Source organism: Malus sylvestris, chromosome 15, assembly GCF_916048215.2.
Source record: "Malus sylvestris chromosome 15, drMalSylv7.2, whole genome shotgun sequence".
Classification (NCBI taxonomy): domain Eukaryota; kingdom Viridiplantae; phylum Streptophyta; class Magnoliopsida; order Rosales; family Rosaceae; genus Malus; species Malus sylvestris.
In genome coordinates, this window is record NC_062274.1 from 53,727,574 (window position 1) to 53,749,523 (window position 21,950).

The 21,950-nt window shown below is 38.0% G+C and overlaps 2 protein-coding genes and 1 long non-coding RNA gene across 3 annotated transcripts; 2 read left to right on the forward strand and 1 right to left on the reverse strand.

Annotated features, from left to right (window-relative positions):
• Window positions 1-1,752: 1,752 nt before the first annotated feature.
• On the reverse strand, window positions 1,753-3,967 carry LOC126603105 (very-long-chain 3-oxoacyl-CoA reductase 1-like). The gene is made up of 2 exons (XM_050269852.1): window positions 3,782-3,967; window positions 1,753-2,073 (listed from the first exon to the last, which is right to left on the reverse strand). Exons 1-2 carry the CDS (start codon window positions 3,965-3,967, stop codon window positions 1,753-1,755), a joined length of 507 nt encoding a protein of 168 aa, XP_050125809.1.
• On the forward strand, window positions 3,705-10,490 carry LOC126601503 (protein root UVB sensitive 6-like). The gene is made up of 13 exons (XM_050268224.1): window positions 3,705-4,591; window positions 4,819-4,917; window positions 5,067-5,180; window positions 5,914-5,985; window positions 6,085-6,195; window positions 6,270-6,389; window positions 8,219-8,320; window positions 8,401-8,473; window positions 8,598-8,681; window positions 8,805-8,869; window positions 8,953-9,054; window positions 9,156-9,338; window positions 9,996-10,490. The coding sequence occupies exons 1-13, from the start codon at window positions 4,202-4,204 to the stop codon at window positions 10,050-10,052; spliced, it is 1,572 nt and encodes a 523-aa protein (XP_050124181.1). The 5' UTR covers window positions 3,705-4,201; the 3' UTR covers window positions 10,053-10,490.
• Window positions 10,491-17,024: 6,534 nt separating this feature from the next.
• LOC126601521 (uncharacterized) lies at window positions 17,025-21,687 on the forward strand. Its single transcript, XR_007615751.1, has 6 exons — window positions 17,025-17,153; window positions 20,013-20,047; window positions 20,133-20,225; window positions 20,306-20,454; window positions 20,539-20,730; window positions 20,814-21,687. It is a non-coding gene; the product is annotated as an uncharacterized LOC126601521 (long non-coding RNA).
• Window positions 21,688-21,950: the final 263 nt, after the last annotated feature.

The following is a 21,950-nucleotide window of genomic DNA, read 5'->3' on the forward strand; positions in this document are numbered from 1 at the left end:
TGGAATTTGGGACCTCCAATTCCCAAGTTTAAATTTCATGTAAATAGGTGTCATTTTCCAATTTCTATGATTGAGAGTTTAAAAACAACAAATTCCGTATTCAATTTCGTTGTTCTTTTAGGTTACCCAAACAAGAAAATTCACAAATTCTATAGAATAAAATTCCATCATTTAAATTTCCGTCATTTTAAAATTACTTAGTAATCTTAAATTTCTTCATCCATATATAGTGTTAGTGATATGTCTATGTATTGAATGTGGAAAGCCATAAATACAAGATGCATACAGTATAACTTCTTTAATTTAATAGCTTTCAGACTGCCACTTAGTACTATAGTCTAGTAATATTCCTCTTCACCTGTAAGTGATAGATCTTAGGTTCAATTCTCACCAAAGGCGAATTTGAACCACATTATTGCTAGACAGGCTACGTCCACCCTTCTCCCTTTAATGTAGATAATATTGTTTGTTAAAAAAAAAAAAGGGAGACTTTGGATGCGGTCCCTAGTTATGAATAATCTTTGACTGAAACTTTGTTGGTTTTCAATTTTTGATCCAAGTCCCTAAAATTAATTGATAATTTATTTCTATGTACGTTACTATATTTTTTAAATTAAAAATTAAAATTTATAGTTGTTTATAGTAATGAGATTTTAAATAAAAAACATAATTTGTGGGATTACAAATATTAAAATATAAATATACTATTGTGTGTGTGTGTGTAAACATGGGTACATTCATAAAAAATAACCAAAAAATTATTGTATCAAAACATGGGTACATTCTTCAAAATGGGTACATTTAGCAAAAATAAAAATGGGTACAAATAAATAAAAAAATATGGGTACAATACAAATAAAACTTTCAAAAATATGGGCACAAAAAGAAATTAATATATGGGTACAAATTAAAATTGAAAGGAAAATTGGTACAAATTAAAAAAGGGTTGCAAATTAAAAATGGGTACAAACTAAAAATAAAAATATATGATAAAAAATTTAGCCATAAATATAAATATACTAATTGTAACATTTTTAATATTAAATGAATATATTTAGAAATAAAAAATATTTTATTATTGAAATAATTAATGATATTATTAATACAAAGGACCTTGATCAAAAATTGAAAAGTAATAAGGTTTTAATCAATAGAGTAGTAAAAATAAGGATGAAAACCTAATTACTCCAAAAAAAAACTTTAGCGAGATACCAATTTATTGATAAATTAATAATAATAATTATTATTTTTTGCTTATATAACAGTAAATATGTATTATATTTTTCTCAAAAAAAAAATGTATATAAACTCATGGCTTTTGATTTTTTTACAGCATAATAACTTCTCTTCTTTATCTATAGATACAAAGGAGATGATGGCTCAACTACTACTACTAGACTACGTACTACACCTGCAAGCCCCACCCCCCCCCCCCCCCCCCCCGCGCATGCTGTGGCTCTTGATTGAAGATGTAAGACTTCTCGTAAACACTCATCTTCATCCACCCCGCGCTTTCTCTGCAAGTTACCCAAATTTATCATTTACACAGTTGCACATGCACAACTATAAAAAAGGACTAAACCCTAGTTTGGTACTGAGGTAATTCTGAAAAAAATGGGTATCAAAAAAAGTTGGGAGCTTTTTTTGTGTTGGGTAAACATTCAACTTCAGTTTTTTTTCACAGTTTTGGAGGAAAAAAAAAAGCAAAAAACAAGAAGCTGCAAAACCCAGCTTTGAAAAACCAGCTTTTAATCAAGTTCCTCTGAGCAGTTCTGAATCCACCTCATGAAAGAACCGAGCATACAGGTATGAAATCCCAACGTTGTTAATCAAAAGTCCCACATCCAACCCTTCAATCGTCTCCCGAATGTGCCTGACGCCGTCGTTGAGGTTGCCGGTGAAGTTGACCACGACGGTCTTGATCTGGGTTTTGCCGTACTTGGCTAAGACAGCGTCCGAGACGTCCTTGAGTTTGTCCAGATTCTGACCTACCAAGATCAGATTGAGCCCCTTCCGAGCTAATTGGAAGGCGAAGGCCTTACCAATGCCATCGATGGGTCCGGTGACGAGTGCCTAAGATCCGTACTTTTTTAGATTCTTGACGTAGACCCATTGGAGGAAAGAGAAATAGTTTGAGGCGAGAGAAAAAGTCGAGAGTGAAGAGCACAATAACCCATAAAGGCTGAGCCTTGAGGTGCTCAAGTAAGCAGGAACCCATTTCTTGCTTTGGATCTGAATTCTTGAATTTTGAGATTTGGGTTTTTGGAATTAGAGTGGGGAAGAGATGAGGGAGTGGCGTGAGGAAGTGAAGGGCATAGCAGGGAGTGAACGGTGTGATTAAATTTATAGAAGCGTCTGAAATTGGTAGAGAGGAAATGTTGGATGAAGTAGATGAGCGGATAACCATCCCAATTTATAGTTTACCTAATACTATAATACTGTTTTTTTTTTCAAAAGCATTTTTACAAAAAAATTTACCAAACACTCTGCTGCTTTATTTCATAGCTGCTTATTCTCATAGCACAACAGAAGTAGTTTTTTTTCAAAGCACAACAATACCAAACCAGAGTATCTTCAAAAGAGAAGTCAAAATATCCAAATCATCATTAAAAGTAAAAAAAGGCAACAACATTGTTTTCCAACCGAAAAGCCAAATCTGATGTGGCATAACATGGAATGGCAGCTCTCACCCTTGCTGTCAAAATTGACAGCAGCTTCAAATTTTTATTGATTAATTATTAAATGCTTTTTATTAATTTTATTATTGTTTGAAAACATTTATCTTCCTCCCACACCCTCACCAACTTTGAAAATATCAGTCTGCAAATTGCAAAACCCAGCTTCTTGGTTCAGAGAAAACCCAACTCTGCCACAAATTTTTGAAGCTTGGCGTTCTCTCCATCCAATAATTCCTCATTCTCTTCTTGATAGGCCTATGGAGCTTTTTCACAAATGGGTTTTAGGATTTGGTGTGTATTTGAGTACTGAATATTTGACCATTGAATCTTGTAATGCATTTGAATCAAAGGGAAGAGGCTATGCGAAACTATATCGATTCAATTTATTTAGAATCCAATTTAAAAGAAGAGAAGAAAAACAGACAGCTTGAAGTTATATAGGTATGAAACTTATCGAGCTGATTTAAATTACTTTGTAGCTCAGTAGCCTCAGCTTTTTATGTCTTGGGTATCAATTCAGATGCCCATTATGGTGTACATGCTATCTGAGAAATTATGAAAATAAAATAACAAAAAGAAAATAATGTAACCAAATTTGTAATTATAAAACAGAAATTATGAAGAAAAAAAATATAATAAAATAATATTTTAATTTGACATCTCGGATGGAAAGCAAAACTTAAAAAAATATCAAAATGTCACATAGGCCGTCAAATTTAAATTTTATATTTAAAATTTGATATATCTTTTGGAAATCTGCTTTGAAATTTAAACTAAACTCTAGACTCAAATTTCAAATTTAAACTAGTTCAATAATAATAAATAAGATGATGAACACTGTCAATGTAAAACTACTTTAAAGGTGGCGAGCAAATATATGACCGTGTAAATGCAGTGTAGCAAATAAAGTGAGATTTGGGTAGGTCCCGCATAGTTTAGTTTTGTCAGATGAGAACACATGACACAGAGTGGAAGGTCCCACCCAAAAGCCATCTCGGATATCGGATATAACAATGGTGGCGATGCGCGGAATGAACGAACGATATATATGAGAATTCTCCACTCTCCATAGATGCCTCGCTCGCCTAGTTTACAACTTGTACATGGTTTAGGGGTGGGGGAGGATTCCGAAGTTTCTTCAGTTGCTCCATTGCGGTGCATTGCGGTGTAATAAATGGCATTTCAAAATCCACTCGTGGTCGATGTTGATGTTGCTGCTGCTGCTCAGTCCGAGTGGTGGTGTTGTCGTTAGCCACCTGCCTCTTGTTCCTCGCATTCATCTCATCCATCCCTTCTTGTTACTTCCCAATTGCCAATTGGGATTTGAAAGATTTGAATTTTCTCAGTCGTTAATTCCAAGGCGACACCCCAAAACCAAAATTATATAACCCTTCAGGCCTCCACATCTCCATCCATCCATCCATCCATCCATCCGTCCCAGATTCCCAATTCTACTTTGATTTCATCACACTAGCACCAATTACCACCAGATTAGTAACTTGGAGAAACAAGAGGAATGCCAAATGCCTCCGCCGCCGCTGAAACTCAAGCAATCTTCTGCTTCTTCCACCAATCAAACCCTCACCACCACCGCCACTAGCGCCCAGGACGCGCGCCTTCTCGTCCGTGAAACGCTGCGTATCAGTGCAAACCTCGCTTCCTCCACTCCCTCCCAGGCTCTGCCTTTGGACACCCAAGCCCCCAAGCATCAGCTTCCCCAGCTGCTCCACCACGATCAAGATTTCGTGGGATCCAGCCTCAGATTGGTTTGCTGCGAGGAGATTGACGGCCGCCGATGGAACTACGTCGCTGAGCCCGATTCCTCCTCCTCCTCCTCCTCCTCTGCTGCAACCACCTTCAAGAAGGGCTCTTTTCGCGCCCTTAGCTTGCACAGCCCCCAACCCCCTCTCGACGTCAGTACTCTACTTTAACCACGTATTATTCTGTTTTTCTAGCTTTGTTTCAATACAATTTCTCAACTTAAGAATCCAACAAGTGTAACCTCTCTGCTGAGTTGCGTAATAAGCATTGACATTGTGTGCAATTTATGCATCATTCATAGCCGTTGCAAAATTTGATTACTTTCTCTCTAATCGATGAAGATTCTTCTGAGTTTCGTGTGTCGGATTTTTTGGTGCAGGGGTTGATGTCTTTCGTAAGGTCATATGTTGTCCCCGAAGGTTTCCCTGATAGTGTAATCCCTTCCTATGTCCCCTACATGACATGGAGAGCTCTCAAGGTACATATACTATTATACAAACTTATTTTCTATCATCTGTTTATCATCCCTGCCGTAAAAGCTGCTGCAACTTCTTTAAACGCATGGTTCAATCACTTTGGTGGAATTGATTGCCATATTAAAAATAACATTTTTTTTGTTTTTTGTAGCACTTCTTTGGTGGCGCAATGGGAGTTTTTACAACACAAACCCTTTTGAATTCAGTTGGAGTCTCTAGAAACACAGCTGCTCCTGGGGCTGTTGCTATCAACTGGATTCTCAAGGTAATATTTCTTGATCGCATCGCAACTTTTGTATTTTAAATCATTTGACTTTTAAGAAAAAATTGTAACATTCCTCTGGTTTTCATTTCTTTTGGTTGCAAAAGGATGCTTTTGAGAATATGCCTTCTTTCTGCACTCACATTTGTGTGACATGTAAAGTTGACAATGGCTACTAAGTTTTATGTTACACAATTTTGCCACATCAGACCACACCAGGGAGGAGTTCAATTATATCAGTCCTTTTTAGGAGATCTTCATATTCTTGTCCCATTTACAACCTGTTGCCATCAGGTGAAGGACTGTCGGAGTTATGTTAGTTAGTGACTTAGATATTCAATTGAATCCAGCACCACAAATGAGTGCGAAAACCTACTTACTCTTACTCTTGTGACTGCAGTCATGATTAGAATCTGAATCCGCTTGGATAAGTGTTGCATGCTAAACAGTCTGGTAGCCAGTGTTTCTTTTGGGTTGTGCCTCTTTTCATTGTTGAAGTAATGTTGAAATATGTTTTTGTAGAGTCAAGCATACAAATTTGTATTTGTGACTTTATGTTTTTGAGGCATGTTGACTTTGAACTATACTTTTGAGTTTAGTTAATGATACCAAAGGTCCAAAACTTGGAAGTGTATATATCGGAGTTTACATTAGTGCCTTGTACTACAGCTTTTTCTTCTAATGTCCATATGGTATAGCAGAATGAATTTAATCTAATTAATAAATTTCTGTCTAGGATGGTGCTGGGCGTGTTGGAAAAATGCTTTTTGCCCGACAAGGAAAGAAATTTGATTATGATCTAAAACAGGTAAGAAATATTTGCCAACTTCATAGTACTGCACAATATTTTCCAACTACATAACTCACAATACCTCACTCACCTTTTCTTAATGCTGTGGTGTTTTAGTTGCGGTTTGCTGGTGATCTTCTCATGGAGTTGGGTGCAGGAGTAGAGTTGGCAACTGCAGCTGTCCCGCACATGTTTCTTCCTTTGGCTTGTGCAGCTAATGTGGCAAAGGTTTGACATTTTCATATAACTTAATGTATTCCATCTCAGTTTTACAACCTTTCATCCTCTTTTGTTTTTTGTAGAATGTTGCTGCTGTAACATCAACATCAACTCGAACACCAATTTACAAAGCGTTTGCAAAAGGAGAAAACATTGGAGATGTGACAGCTAAAGGAGAATGTGTTGGCAATATTGCGGATCTGGTATGCTTGCCCTACTTCTTTTTGCAGGATAATTATGTGTTACAGGAATCTGGACATTGTACCAGTGAACCATATGAGCACATTGGTCTAGTAGTTGACGCGGTACACATGTAGATATTAACCATCCAAAATTGAAACAGCTTGATACGTGTTGTTCACTTTCCTAGAATTGTTCATACATTTTACACTTGCATTAATATTAGGCTTTTTAGCCAAAATGGTCCCTGAGATTTGCATAACTCCTCACTTTGGTCCCGGAGATTTGAAATCAATAGAAGTGGTCCCTGAGTTTGTCCACCATCAATCATTTTGGTCCTTCCATGAAAAATCTCCACTAAATAGGGCTGAAATGACAAAAACACCCTCAATTTTTGTCAAATCATTTGCCCCATTGTTTGTTACATTGAGGGTATTTTGGTCATTTTTGGTCTTTATTTAATATAATTTTTCATGGAAGGACCAAAATGGTTGATAGTGGACAAACTCAGGAACCACTTCTATTGATTTCAAATCTCAGGGACCAAAGTGATGAGTAATGCAAATCTCAGGGAACATTTTGACTAAAAAGCCTTAATATTATATTGAACACATTCTAGAAACCCTTTGTTTTTACCATTGCAGTTATGCTGTCATGAAATGAAATTGTTTTAGTCCACTTATGTCCAGTACACCTACAATCATTGGTATTTTTGCCCAGTTATGCCCCCATGTTCCATTAACTTGTTGGCTTTTGAGATTGTTTAGCTTTGGTATGTCTTTTTGTGTGCATGATCACCCCTATTGATCTAAGGTCGACCAAGATAAAAATCAATTGTTGAAATGTATTGTAATATTGTGTAAAACTTGGTGCGTGCTCATTTTCTTCGTTTCGTGTAAAGGTTTTTGAGTTTGCTAGTTAGACCTATGCACACAGGATCCAATGTGTACAGGAAAACAGTGAAATAATTTTTGCTAAGTTTATTTGAACACTATTACTATGTGTCACCAGTGCTACGAAAATATATGCCTATTATTTTTTTGCTTAAATGACTAGAGCATATTATCAACTCTTATCACCAGTATCTATCAATAAAATGTTGTTTCTACAGTTATACTATATTTTATTCTTGTCTAGGATATCAAAGAAATAGAACTATATCCTTCTTTGAAGTAAGTTCTAAATAAATCCTTTCGATAATAAATGGGACTAACAAGTCAGAGCCTGAGTCAGACTCTTAGGTCTTATCTTATTTTGACCTAAATTGAGGCAAGATAGATAACTTTTCACAGAAAACATGCTCTGTGGTGCTATGTATCCTAGCCATACTGAAATTAGTAAAAAAATAGGTTTGCAATTTGTCTCCTTGTATGTAAACATTCCTATATATCAGGCACATAGGATTTGTGGGATACAATGTTGTTTGCAATATCTATGTTTCACAGAAACAACGTTATTTGTGGTGTTCCATCTGAGGGATAAGTATGGTTTCATTCTCACCTTCTAGGTGTCTAAGGATCTAACCTGTAGGAGGAATCTAAATGGTAGGGATTGACAGAATTTTTTAACTTGTTGTCTCGTATTATTAACACTGCCTTGATGTATACCTTTAGTTGTCTTGTGGTTTTTAGTTGGTTTTTCCCAAGTGGATGTCCTATCATTGGTTTTTGTGCTTCTTTTTCACTTCTTTAACAGTTCTAGTTTTCTTTGCCTATAAGCTCCCGTTTCATGTAAAAGAATAACAGTTCTACAGATTTTTATTTTTTAATTAGTCTCTATGTTCCAATGTGCACTTTCATGCATGAAATTTAATCATTTTTTATTGATGATTGTGAACCTATGCCTTGTGAAGCTGGGAACTGGCCTGAGCATATTAATCTCGAAAAGAAATCCATCACTGATAACTACATTTGCGCTCCTTTCATGTGGATACGTTGTCAGCTCCTACCAAGAGGTTCGTGTACAGTAGTGAAATTGATTTAGTTTTACATGCTTCCATGTATCATTTGTTTAATAGAAGTAATTTGTTTCCAGGTTAAATCTGTAGTACTGCACACCTTGAACCGAGCGAGATTCAGTGTGGCAGTAGATGCCTTTCTTAAAACAGGTTAGCATCGATGTTCTACCAAAGAATTCCCCTCATGGCATCATGCATAATAGTTTTCCTGAGTGTATTTTCCAGATATATATATTGTAATTGTGCTTTCTTTACCCCCACCCCCCATTTCTAGGGCGAGTGCCGTCGTTGCAGGAAGGGAACTTGAAGGAAAATGTTTTCAATTTTCCCTGGGTGAAAGATGGGCCTGTTGTTCTCGGTATGTTTGCGAAGATCTTGTTCTTTTGTTTATGAATCATGATTATCTGGTTTCTTTGTTCGCCTTGAGATTTTCTTTTTTTTCTTTCTTTAATTCAATTTTATTTTTTCTACTGAGTGCCAGGACCACGATTTAAAGATGCATTCCAAGAGCCAAGTGTATATCTTGCGATAGAGCCCTTCTTTGAGGTAAGCGCTTTTGAAGAGGGGTTAAGTTTGACCTATACTCCTAACATATATTCTTTAATATTTCATTTCTGGATTGATGACAGAAAGAGAGATATGTTGTGACATATAATCCTTCAAAAGGTAAAGTGTACGCATTGTTCAAAGATCAAGCGAAGTCAGATGACATACTAAAGGCGGCATTTCATGTGAGATATACCGCTTATTTCTATGGTCTTTGGTGTCTTGAAGAGGTTTTTCTTTTCCGTTGTGTAGGGGATATAAGATGTTATATCACTCTGTGTTACAGGCTCAAGTACTTCTATATTTCATGCAATCATCATACAACAGTCAGCATATGTATCAGAAGGAGAACAAAGATGGATCTTTAAACTTCGAGCCCACAGCTAAAGATCTGGAGGCGTGCATTGTTGAGTCATGTAAGATGGTCTCAACTTCGTATGGGATTTTCAAGAGTAAAGCTAAAGAGCAGGTAATTGATGTTTAACATTTTTAATTTCATCATTTTGTGACATTCAGTGGCCAGTTAGGTGCCTTATAGTAAGCGCATAGATTCCACATTTGTCAAACAAATATATAAAAGGGAAATGATATCTTGCCAAACAATATAACATGTCAGTTTATAAGTCGCTGATTGATAAGGTTGATTCCTTTTCAAATTACGCTATAAAATTGTTAGCTTAACAATATAGATCGCAAATTGTTTGACACGAGCACTGTCAACTTTAGCATCATGAGATCTATTCAATGATGCAATGGATGTGGTTCAAATGTTTCTGTCTGCATAACTATATATCCCAACTTGGAGTTGTCTCCAAATGGACTGAACGACTTAGGTGTAAATTCATAGTTTCTATTTTAAGTGGTTTCTCGGCTCAATATAGACTTACTGAAACAACTGTGTTCTACCAAGACAAGTAAATACTCTATGGAAGCATTATTGTTTTCGGTGTTGCAATGGATAAGGATATTGGATTTTGTGTTTGCAAACTACCAAAGTTTTCTACTTTGTTACGATAATACACCCCCATTCAGTTTTTATTTAATTTTTCATCCAGATAGCTGTTTGAAAAGATTAGTAGTGCACATTTTTTTGTTTTAAACGTAGTAATAATCTATTTTCCTGTAGGGATGGATGATGTCAGAAGCACATCTCAATCCTGGCCGAGCTCGTCTGATTAAGTGATTAATTTGGACAATATACCAGTACTCCCTTTCCCTGCAAGGTTGGCTTTGATGTTCGAAAAATGGATAGTTTTAATTCCTGTTACAATCATACAAACAGAAGCTTGTAAAGAAGGCAAGAATTACCACAGTATCACTGAGGCTGCGGGAACCATTTGTGTTGTTATGCCGATCAGGTCTGTACCAAGCTTTGCTCGGTGGAACAAACTTAATGAAGATGGCATGGTGCAGCTTTTGAGTCGTAACTAGATGATGTATTAACGGACAGGTGACATCCACCTTTTTTTCTTCCTTCTGTGTAGAGTTTCGCCTGGGTTTTGCTGTCGTAGGTTTTTTCCGTCTCAGCTTCTTCACGTTTGCCTTTGTCAAATATATAGTACCGTAGAAACCAAGAAATCCTTATATATCAATGAATTTTGCGTTTATCCGTTACTTAAAAGAGTTAAGGGTCACTTTCTTTGTTAGGTAAGCAACCCTCTAAATTTGTCTTTAGTTTTATGTTTGGTAGTCCGGCTTTATATCCATTAGATTTGCAAATAGAAATAGTATTTCCTCCATCCAAATATGACTGTTCATTTCCCGTACTATTAAGTAGTTTGGACTATTGAAAAAAATTGTTCGTATTTTGCCCTCGCTCACTCATCATTTCTTCATTATTCTTGTACTCTACTTATAGTAGAAAAATGAAAAACTAAAAACAAAATGAGTAATAAGTCCTAAAATTGTGTACAACTACTTTTTTAAAAGAAAAAATTATGTAGACTATCTTAATTTAATTTTATAAACATTTTAACTAAAAATATTTAGATTCCTACAAATATTGAAAAATCACTAACCGACACCTTGAAACACTATGAAAGAATATGAAACACATAAAAGAATTTTTTTTTAATTACTTTAGCATTTGGATTTAAATTTGGACCGTTAGATTTTTTTTTACGGTTGGTTTTTATCAAATTAGATTTTAACCATTAGATTCAATAAATTTATAAATATAAAACTAAAAAAATATACACATATGGTGGACTAGCCCCACTAACCCAGGGGGAATCCTGGGCTAAATTTGGCCCATAAATGAGTTTTGAGTTTTAAATCATATTTGCCCTAAGGGTTGGAGCAAGTTGGCGTAAGTTTAGAACCTAAAATTTGAGTTTTACTCCAAGGTGGAACTGAAATTAATTGGACTCCACCATCTCACGTATTGTTGATCATGAACAAACTTATGAATCACTTCTATCGATTTTCAACGTCAGAGACTAAAATGAGGAGTTATGCTAATCTTATGGACAATTTTAGCTAAAAAGCCTTTATATTAAGGGTGAGAGTATACAGGTTAAGCCACAAAATAACACTAATTAGGATTGAACTGGCTAGCCATAGAAGTCGAATTGAAAACTTTTAACTTGCAAGTGTAGAGAAATATTAATAAACTGAATAAGGCACGACACAACACCAACATTCCTTTTAGTAGACGACCTATAGGGAGGCTAAAATCTAACTTGACATGAAAAAATATTGGGTAAATTACATAATACCCCCTCATGTTTGAGGTCTATTACAACCCCATACAATATCTTTAAAACATTTCATTTTCATACCTCACCTACTATTTTATTTCAATATAGTACCTCTATTACATTTTCCATCCATTGATCTGTTAAGAGCTGACGTGGCTGCCACTTGTGTGCCACGTGGCAAAAAAAATAATAATTTTTTAATTTAAAAAAAAAACATGAATCTTCTCACAAAAAAAAAAAAAAACTGCAAAACTGAAAAGCACAGAACCCACCCCACCTTCCCCGCAACCCCTCCCCACCCTTCTTTTTCCCCAAACCCTCCCCCTTCCCTGCAACCCAAACACCCCATCCCACCCCAACCCTACCTCCCCTACCAGCCCCCCAACCCCACCTCCCCTGCAACCCTCCACCCTAGCTCAACTCCCTCTCCTCCACTCTCTTCACCTTCTATCCCATCCAAAAACCCACCCCATCACATCCAAACAAATGCCCAGATCTCCTTCTCCCCCACATTTCTCCGATTCAGATTCGACTTTCCCCGTTTCGGATCCATCGAGATCATCCCCCACCTCTTCATCATTGGCCATCATGCTCCTCCTTAAGGGCGACACGATCCAACGAGACCGACTCCAAGGGGAAGGTCCACGATCTCCTGCAGCCCCACGATCCGACAACTCACCTTTCTCCTTGCTTGCCTCACCGCGAGGTCCAGCCCGGGCATCGAATATAGCTTCAGCAGCAGCCGCATCAGGGATTTGGTGGTCGGTGTCCATTTAGAGGCGGGAATCAGGGCCGGCAGCCCAATACTTTTCAAGGAGGCCATAGTTGAGGGATATGGGGAGGTCTGCTAGGCAGACTTTGAGGGAATTTTGGGGAGAGAGAGGGGCGTTTTGGGGAATGAAAGATGAGCAAGAAGGATGAAAGGACAAAGGAGAAGGATTAGAGAGGAAGAAGAGAGAAAGAGAGAGACGAGAGTGAATGAGAAGAAGAGAGTGGGAACAGAGCAACGGGGGAAGATGAGTCAGTTTTTTATTTTTTTATTTTTAATTAAGTTAATTATTATAATATTTTAAAAGAATAAAAAAAATATTTTTTTGCCATGTGGCACATAGGTGGCAGCCACGTGGTACAAATGTGACAGCCACATCAGCTCTTGACGGATCAGTGGATGGAAAATGTAACTGAGGTACTATATTGAAAAAAATAGTAGATGAGGTATGAAAGTGAAATGTTTTAAAGATGTTGTATGAGGTTGTAATAGACCTCAAACCTGAGAAGGTATCATGTAATTTACCCAAAAATATTTGGTAATTTACATCTCATTCCTTTTGTTTGAATAAAGAAAAAGAAACATTTGATATTAAGCTAGCAAATCTTTCAGAGGACTAATTAAATTAGCTTCTCACGGAAATCGAAGCCATACCGAGGTGTATGATTAGCATGAGTATGTCAAAGGATAATGCACTGCATATTGCATGCGTAAAAAAGGAAGGGACAAAAAGACCATGCTTACCTTTTAACTGCATTAAGTATTTTTTTCAAAGGAAAACTAACGAAAAGTAAAATAAAACTTTGATTTTAATGAAAAATGATAAATGAAGGTGTAGTGAATAGTACCAAGAAAATATAAAATATATGATTTTCGTTAAAAGTAAACAGTATCAGGAGTGTTTCGTTAACACTCATTTTTTTTAATGGGGGTTGTTACAAGGGGTTTATAACCCTAAGAACCCGTTTGTTTGCCCTCACTAAGTTTTATTGGGTTAGCCTGGACTAAGTTTTATTGGGCTAGACTAGATTAAAGGTTAGCATTGGACTAACTTTAGTGAGAGTGAGACTAAAGTTCACTCGCTCCAACTAAAACCTTGCTTAGCCAGTCCTAGCGAGGCTCCCCAAATACCTTGGGAGTTAGGACTTGCTAAGACCGTCTTCCCTCTCACGTCACATTCCTCGTGCTCGTCCTGCATGATTGCGTCATCTCTGATGACTCGTCTTCCTCCACCCACTCCTTGCCGTCTACAACTCCAATCTCCACCCATGCCTATACCTAGCCCCTTAGGGTCTGCAACTCCAATCCCCACCCATGGAAGAACAAGTGAATTAAAGCAGCTAATTTGCAGGAACAAGTGTAGTTAGAGCAAAAAAAAAATCCAACGGAAGAAAGTAGATAGATGAGTAGAGCTACCTTGTCCTCATCTCGTCACACACATGGATTACACAAAATATGAATTTTTATTGCAAATAGTCTCTAACATTGATCCAACTCCTTATTTTGGTCCCTGAGTTTCAAAAATCGATAAATTTTGTCCCTGACTTTCACTACTGCACATCAATTTAGTCATTCCACTTAAAATTTCATTAATATTTTTTGTTTGTGTGCTAATGTGGTCCCACTAATCCAATCATATGGCTCCACGTGGATTAACTATAAGAAACTTTTTTTGAGCATACCCTGATGAAGAAGACAATGACTTTTTTCTTCTTTTAGTTTTGGTTTTTAGTTTCTTATTTTACTTTTAGTTTTAAATCTTCAAAAAAAATATTTTCTTGTAGTTAATCCATGTGGCGCCGTATGATTGGATTAGTGGGACAAAAAATATTATGAAACTTTAACGGAATGATTAAATTGACGTGCGGTATTGAAAGTTAGAGACCAAATTTATTGATTTTTGAAACTCAGGGACCAAAATGAGGAGTTGGATCAATATCAGGAATCATTTGTGATGAAAACTGTTATTTTGTGTAATCCACGTGTCACCATTTCATTGGATTTGTGGGTCCCACATGTCACATCCCGGCCCGGGGCGGACCACTTCTCGGGCCCGCTCCATCATCGTAGCACGATATTGTCCGCTTTGGGCTTATCATTCCCTCACGGTTTTGTTTTTGGGAACTCACGAGCAACTTCCCAGTGGGTCACCCATCCTGGGACTGCTCTAGCCTCCTTCTCGCTTAACTTCGGAGTTCCTACGAAACCCGAAGCCAGTGAGCTCCCAAAAGGCTTCGTGCTAGGTAAGGATGGGAATATACATTTAAGGATCACTCCCCTAGGCGATGTGGGATGTTACAATCCACCCCCCTTAGGGGCCCGACGTCCTCGTCGGCACACTTCAGGCCAGGGATTGGCTTTGATACCAATTTGTCACATCACGGCCCGGGGCGGACCACTTCCTGGGCCCGCTCCACCACCGTAGCACGATATTGTCCGCTTTGGGCTCATCATTCCCTCACGGTTTTGTTTTTGGGAACTCACGAGCAACTTCCCAGTGGGTCACCCATCCTGGGAGTGCTCTGGCATCCTTCTCGCTTAACTTCGGAATTCCTACGGAACCCGAAGCCAGTGAGCTCCCAAAAGGCCTCGTACTAGGTAAGGATGAGAATATACATTTAAGGATCACTCCCCTGGGCGATGTGGGATGTTACACCACATGCAAACTAACAGAATAGTTGATGTAATCTTAATAGAAGGATCAAATTGATTTGCGGTAGTGAATGTCAGGGACAACATTGATTGATTTTGGAAGTGAGGAACCGAAATGATGAGTTTGATCAATCTCAGGGACCATTTGTGATAAAAACCCTTTTAAAAATAATTTAATCCGTAGATTAGTCTGGCACTGCACCAAACACTTCACTATTTTTATCCTGCTTAGTCCAAGCCAAGCTAGTCCAACTTAGTCCCTAAAGTTAGTCTAGTTCAAGATAGTCCGGTACAACAAACACACCTTAAATTTCTAGCTTATGCCCTGTCGATTAGCATATCCACATTCACCACTGGCTAACCCACCCAAATGAGTTTGAATCAAGCATTTCTCGAGATAAGAAAAAAATTAAGATAAAAAAACTCTAACGGTGAATTCAACTCTTTGCTTGCGAGAGTCGACAATACAAATATAATACAATTGGGACAACTATTTTTTTTTTCATAAAAGTGTGTTGTTATGCCTACTAAACTGTTTTATTTTTTCTACAAAAAAAAATGTTTATTTTCCACTAGAACTAAGCAAGGTTCTAAAAGATGCTAGATGCTAGACGCTAGTTAGGCGACGGGTTGGGGCCTAGCGCCTAGGCAGGCGCTTGGGTGGACTAGGTGGATTTAAGTAAATCTATTTTATTTTGTGTAAATAAGTGTCTGTTTATATTTAAAATATATATAATTTTATCATAAACTAGAAAATAGAATGACATATATATATTATGAAGTATTGGAACATAATGAAAACATAGGGAACAAACATATAATGTGTGTTTATTTTAGTGTTCAATAAGTCTCTTACAATATATTGGAGATAATAAAATGCAAAAGGAATGTTATCTATTTTCTATCTAAGTGAGTCGCAACTTAGGCATGTGTCTAGGTAGGTCTGGGTAGGTTACACAGCCTAGGAGGGCGCTTAGCACCTAGGCGGGGATTTTTAGAACAGTGGTACTAAGAGAATTCAATATAAAATAAACGAAAAATTAGGATAAGCGAGTGTATATAGTAGCATTCTTTTAAAAATGAGAAACAATCAATTTAAAACTAATGAAAAAGGCTTGAAAATTTTAAGTTTTAACGATAAAGACAAAATAAAGGGTTAAGTGAATAGTACCAAGATTGACTTTTTAGTGTAAAAATGTGGTTTTTTGTTTAAAGTGAACAATATATGGAGCTTTTCGTTAAAGTTCCCTTAATTAAACCATAAGATTGAGAACTCGTATGCATGTGGAATAATTTGTTAGTAACACTATGAAGTTAGGTTAAGTTTTATCTTGCGAGTTACGTACATAGTGCTACATACCAATGCACATATTATAATCCTTATTAAAATTTGGTTATAGATACTGTTCGGGCTAGATCTATCCTTCGCACAACCCCCCTGAGTCTTGCATGTTGGGTAAGGTTTGCTGCTTGGTGTACTACAATATGACTGCAATATGAGTTTGTTATTAGTTTGAATGGTGCCCTTGTGGGGCCTTTGTTAGGCCTTGAGGCTCACAATCAAAACTAATATGGGTTTGAGCGTGCCACCGTTATCTTTTTATAACAAATTGTTCTTTTTTAGTTGTTAAATGGGTTGATTACTTGCGCCACAAGTTATTTAGACTTTTTAGTTTGATTGGATTGTTTACAGATGGGTTAAGTCTGTATAAAGTTCTTTTTCTTACCTTGTAAACGAGGACTTTTACTCATAATATCATATGTCCGACTAAAGGGAGTTCAGGGCCCTTCAAACTACTTCTTTGGTTAAGGTTAACAATTAAAGCAGCAATGTTAATTATTTTAGCAAGATTAATCATAGATGGAACTTCGAATGAAAAGCAGTCGAAAATGATATAAGATCCAATGAAAGATGCATAAAACAATAGATCTACTTTATGTAAGTACAAACAAAAGAGACTCGAGCAAGATTATGACCTTGTTAGCCAAGGTTCGTCTTCTTACAACCACTTCTCTTTGTGTTTTACAGGGTTGTAATCTTTGGAGAATGAAATATAAATCGGGTTTACTAAAGGGATTCGATACTACAACACAAGGGAAAGGTAGCAGAGCTTCTAAAACTTGACAAAATATGGCTTTCTAAGGTGGTCATACGACTAAAAGGGTAAAGTTTAGACAAACTAAAGCTTTTTGGTTTCTTGCTTGCTGGAGTGCAAAGTTGGATGTATTTTGATTGATTGGTTGAGTGTCCTTCTTCCTTGTGGCCTCTGTTGCTTTTATAGCCCCTCTAGCCCGACTGTCCAAGCTTCCCCTTTTGGTGATGGCCTCAGAGTATGGTGAGCCACCATTTATTTACCTATCCATGCTCTTGAAAAGTACTTTTTGTTAGGGTGAGTTGTCCTCTGAGTGTCACTTCTAACATAGACTTGTTGCCTATTTCTTGGCAAAAAATGATTTTTAATTCTGCTTGGGTTGCTGCCTTGTCCGAGCCCAATCTTCCTTCTACTTTTTGCGTTCATGGGCCTCCAATCACACTAAGCCCAACATTAAATACCCACTCAAACAATGCCCCTTTTAATCATTGTTAAGTCTGTTAATCAAGACATTAATAATGATCAAAATCAATTGCATGCCTAAACGCCTCTTAATTAGCCATTTCAAATAAACCTTTGCATTAACCCACGATTTCCAAAGTTAATTACTTGCTCGTTAAATAACTTCCACTTCACTCTTTTCAGCCATCTCCTTCAACAAATTTAACTCCCTAAACTGCCAAATCTCTTGAATTCTCAACCCTTTCTTGCCTCAATTTCTAGCCACTTTTCACTCTTTCTATTGAATTTAACAATGGCTCCCAAATCACGCCATGCATGCGAGTCTGGAAAAGGGATTGTCACTATAAGCCGTCGGCTTAACGACCTTCATCACCCTCAGGTTGGCTCTAATCTGTCCATTTTCTTTGAGGGAGAATAGGTGCATTCACTGGGGCTCACCTGCACTTCCAAAGTTCTTGTTACTATGGAAAGCAACATGCCCGCTGCCAACTAGTTCACTCCCAATCCTTACACTGCTAAGGCATGAATCTTTGCTTCAAAGTGGTCTAACCTTAAGAGGGGTTTCCCCTTAATGAAGGATGAAGTTTGGTCCAAGTGGGTGGATGAATTAAAGCCCGTCTGGAAGCAGAAATGGATGGCAAATGGCATCTATGAGCTTATCATGATGTCCAAAACCACTACCCCCATCAAGCATGAGCTTTTCTCAACAGCTCTCATTTTCTAGAACACAAATACCAATACTTTCAATTTCAGAGTGGGTCTTATGTTTCCCACCATCTTAGATATGGCTCAGGTCTTTAGTTTAACGCCATTGGGTAGGTACGTAGACAGTACACATGACTGGTCATCCCCCTCTCATCCTGCTGCTCAAGGCTCATAGGCTTCTCAGTCGATCACTAGCTTGGAGTATAACTCTACCACCTTCAAGAGCTATGAGACTTCTTTGGCGGGCTTCATCCTTTTTACCAATAATATCTTTAACCTGCATTCCCCCACTGCTGACCCAGCTCAGGAGCACATGTACTTTCTTCTATATTGGTTGAATAAACATTTGTTCCCCAACAAATCCAAATGAGTAAAGTTGGAATGGATCCTTTTGGTAGAGGCGTTGCATTCCTTCGACAATGTCGCCACCGGCCCCTTTATTTTGGCACATATCTATCACCTGTTTTATGAGATGACAAGGGACCAGCCCTTCGAGACCAACGTCAATGAAGCTACCTGGATGGTGTAACTATGGCTTAAATGGTACTTCTCAGAGTTCCGGGCTGCCAACTTGGAGTTTCCAGAGGAAGTAACTCCCGCTTGAATTCTGGCAGAGGCTCCCACCACCAACCACTCCACCTTAGTCTGCCTCTATTTTTTCAAAATCTGTAGGACTCTGGCTTATCTTGAGTGGGGTGCTTCAGTGCTTAGGAGGTACCCTTGGTTTTCAGACAACCTCTTCCATGATTCTTTTGGGGAGGATGCCAGCAGCCTTTGCAAGGATAAATTCATTAGTTGCATCCAACAAGGGGATTTGGCATGAGGAGTAAGGAGTGATCGCGCGAACTAAAGGTCTACCACCCCAACTTATATGGTAAGCAACTGGGGTTTAGATAGGCAATCCCAGTCTCCTTCTTCGATTCAATCCAATGTGGAACCTCTTATCGCCTCTGTTCTTCTTCAGAAGTTACATTTCGGGCAAGCAGACGCAACTTGAAGGTAATGAGCAAGATAACTCACAAGTCCGTGACCCTTAACTTTAAGTGCACGTCTCTGTTCACCACTTGGTGAGAGACTAAGTGGTCTAAGAAGTATGATAGAGATCTTATAAAAGCCCATGATAGGATATTTGGGCAAGTTTTTGTCAAGTCTCTTCCCAAGAAAGAAGAGTTTGAAAGCTGGAAGGAGGCCATCAATCAGAAAAACCAACTTCTGCTGATATGTAACCTACATTGTCGCCTCTTTCCTTCACTTCATATTTTCATAGTTTGTGATTGCTTAACTATTTCTTTGATCTTGGAGCTCAAGGCAACCCTAATGTAGTGGATGTTGGGCCAGAAGAAGAGGTTGTTGATGCCTTGGTTTTTTAGGAAGCTGGCAGCTATGTAAAGAGCGAGCTCTAGCCATGTTTCTGAGGATGTTGGGAACATCTCTAAGATGTTCAATAAATAAGAGACAAAGGCTGACCCAAAGTAGAGACCATGGCTTATCGTCGGGCAAAGATTTACTATTATAAAATCTTCTGACTTTGAGCCCGAGGGAAGACCCCAAGTTAGACTTGATCCCCTTGCTCCAAGAGCCACTCCAACCAAGAAGAGGACCCAGTCTTAGACCTCTTAAGTCTCTAGATCTCCTTTTGCCCTCTCAATTAAAGACAACAAGAAAAAACTGAAGTCTGCTAGTAAGTGATTCAAAATTGATTTTTCTTTATTTAATTTCATATCCTTAAGTTTTGAAATGATCATGTTATTTCTTGTGATTAGGACCCACCATTGCTAAGATCTTAGAGGAGTTGAAGGTAGTTTTCTTGAATCTTTAGGCACTTAATTATTTTTGAAATTCATATCTTGTTCTTAGCTAGTTCTTGTTGTTTTCCAAAACAGGCTTCCAAAGCAAAATGAACTTCCCAAGCCAAGCATTCTTCACCTCCAGCTCGACCTATGCACCTTTCTTCTCCTCGGGCTAAGCCTTCAGAGGTAAAATTCTTCTTCTCAAAACTCGTCAACTTTGTATCTCTAAGTTTTTAGGCATTGACTTTACTTCTATTATTTTCCAGGTAGGAGGAAGCACATCAACACCTCAGGTCGGGCAAGCACTAGCTTCTTCTTCTTCTTCCATTCCTCCACCAATGGTGGTGACCCTACCTCTTAATTCAATCCAACAACCGGATATATGCTTCACTTTGTAGAGGATGACAATACCTTTGTAAGTTTTTTTTCTTAAGCAATTTTAAGCTTTTCTTAATATCTTTTTAATTTGAACTTATGCTTTGTACTCTGTCTTTGTTAGTCTTCCCCCTTGCCAGAGACTACCAATCATCCAACATCAGTCATTAATGAGCCTATAGTTCCTGAGATACCAGTTGTCATAAAGGCGACTAGTCTCATGGCTTCACATGCTCCCACTCAAGCAAGCTAACCAACTTCCTCTAAGACAGCTACAACAACACATCATCCTCCTAAAGCACAAGGCCCTTCTCAGGTACAAGCATACTTGCAAACTTGTCTTTTCCTCATTCGGGTCCAAATTGCTCTTCTTAACTTGTCTTCTTTGTGTTTTAACAGGCCTCTAGTAAGGGCTCGGGTAGGTCTTCTCAGCCTGCTCTGAGTAGAGTAGTTTCCCCCAACCTCTTCGAGCTACTGAAGTCTCAGGGATTCCAATCCCTCAACCTAAAAAGGGTGTTGTTGCTAAATCTTTTCCTTCCATTCTTGTTGAGGTTGCCACTGCTGCTGCTTCTGGTGGTGCTGACATGATGTCTTCTTCTTTGGCTTCTCTTCCAGCCACATCATTTTTGCCCGAATTAGTTAAAAAGTTCCAGCAAATTAAGACAAATCTGAGATCCCCAAGGGGCCATTCTGAGCCTCATCATCTTCAAGATTGGCGCATGGTCTTCAGAGAATAAATGCAGATGGACTTTTCTGCTTCCTTTAGCCTTAAGGGTCATCAAGATGCTAAAAGAGCTCTCATTGAATTATACTAAGCCCATCAGATGACTAAGATGCAATATGAGTCATTCATCTCCTTTTTTGAAAATCTAAGGGCTTTAATGGATCAGCATCTTAAGGTAGAGAGGCAAGATAACATGGTGAGGTGATACAAGGAGAAGCACACTGGAACTTCTATTACTCTACAACAGCTGGTGAAAGAATGCTCACCTACAGAGGATCTGATAATGGTGGTAGCTGCTAAGATCCAGAAGCTGAAGGAATAACTCTCTGCTCTAAAGGCTGAGCATATGACTTCCTCGAGCATGCTATACAAAAAGATCGAGGATGTGAAGAGAGTAAACCATGAAGTGGATGAGTTTGAAGTTCATCTAGCCAACATCAAAATAGCTTTAGAAGAGCCAGGTTGCATTTTCACCATCATGCAGACTTATCATTCTAGGATAGCTGCCTTGGCTAAAGATGTAAACTTGTTATTCTAGAGCCTCTGTACTTCCCCAATTTTTGAGTGAAAATATCTCTCATTGCTTCATTATTTTACTTACTTATTTACACTTTTCTGCTAGAAACAATTGCTTTAGACATACAAAAAGGGCCATCACTCATTCTCTAAGCATTATACTTCACTAATATAACAGTCTCTAACATCCCAAAGAGTTGGGTGGTACTTCTTTAGAAATTTAGCATTAACTGAATGTTTCTGTAAGTCTCATTCTAAATCTGCTAAGTAATACCCCCTCTGTCTAATACTTTGGT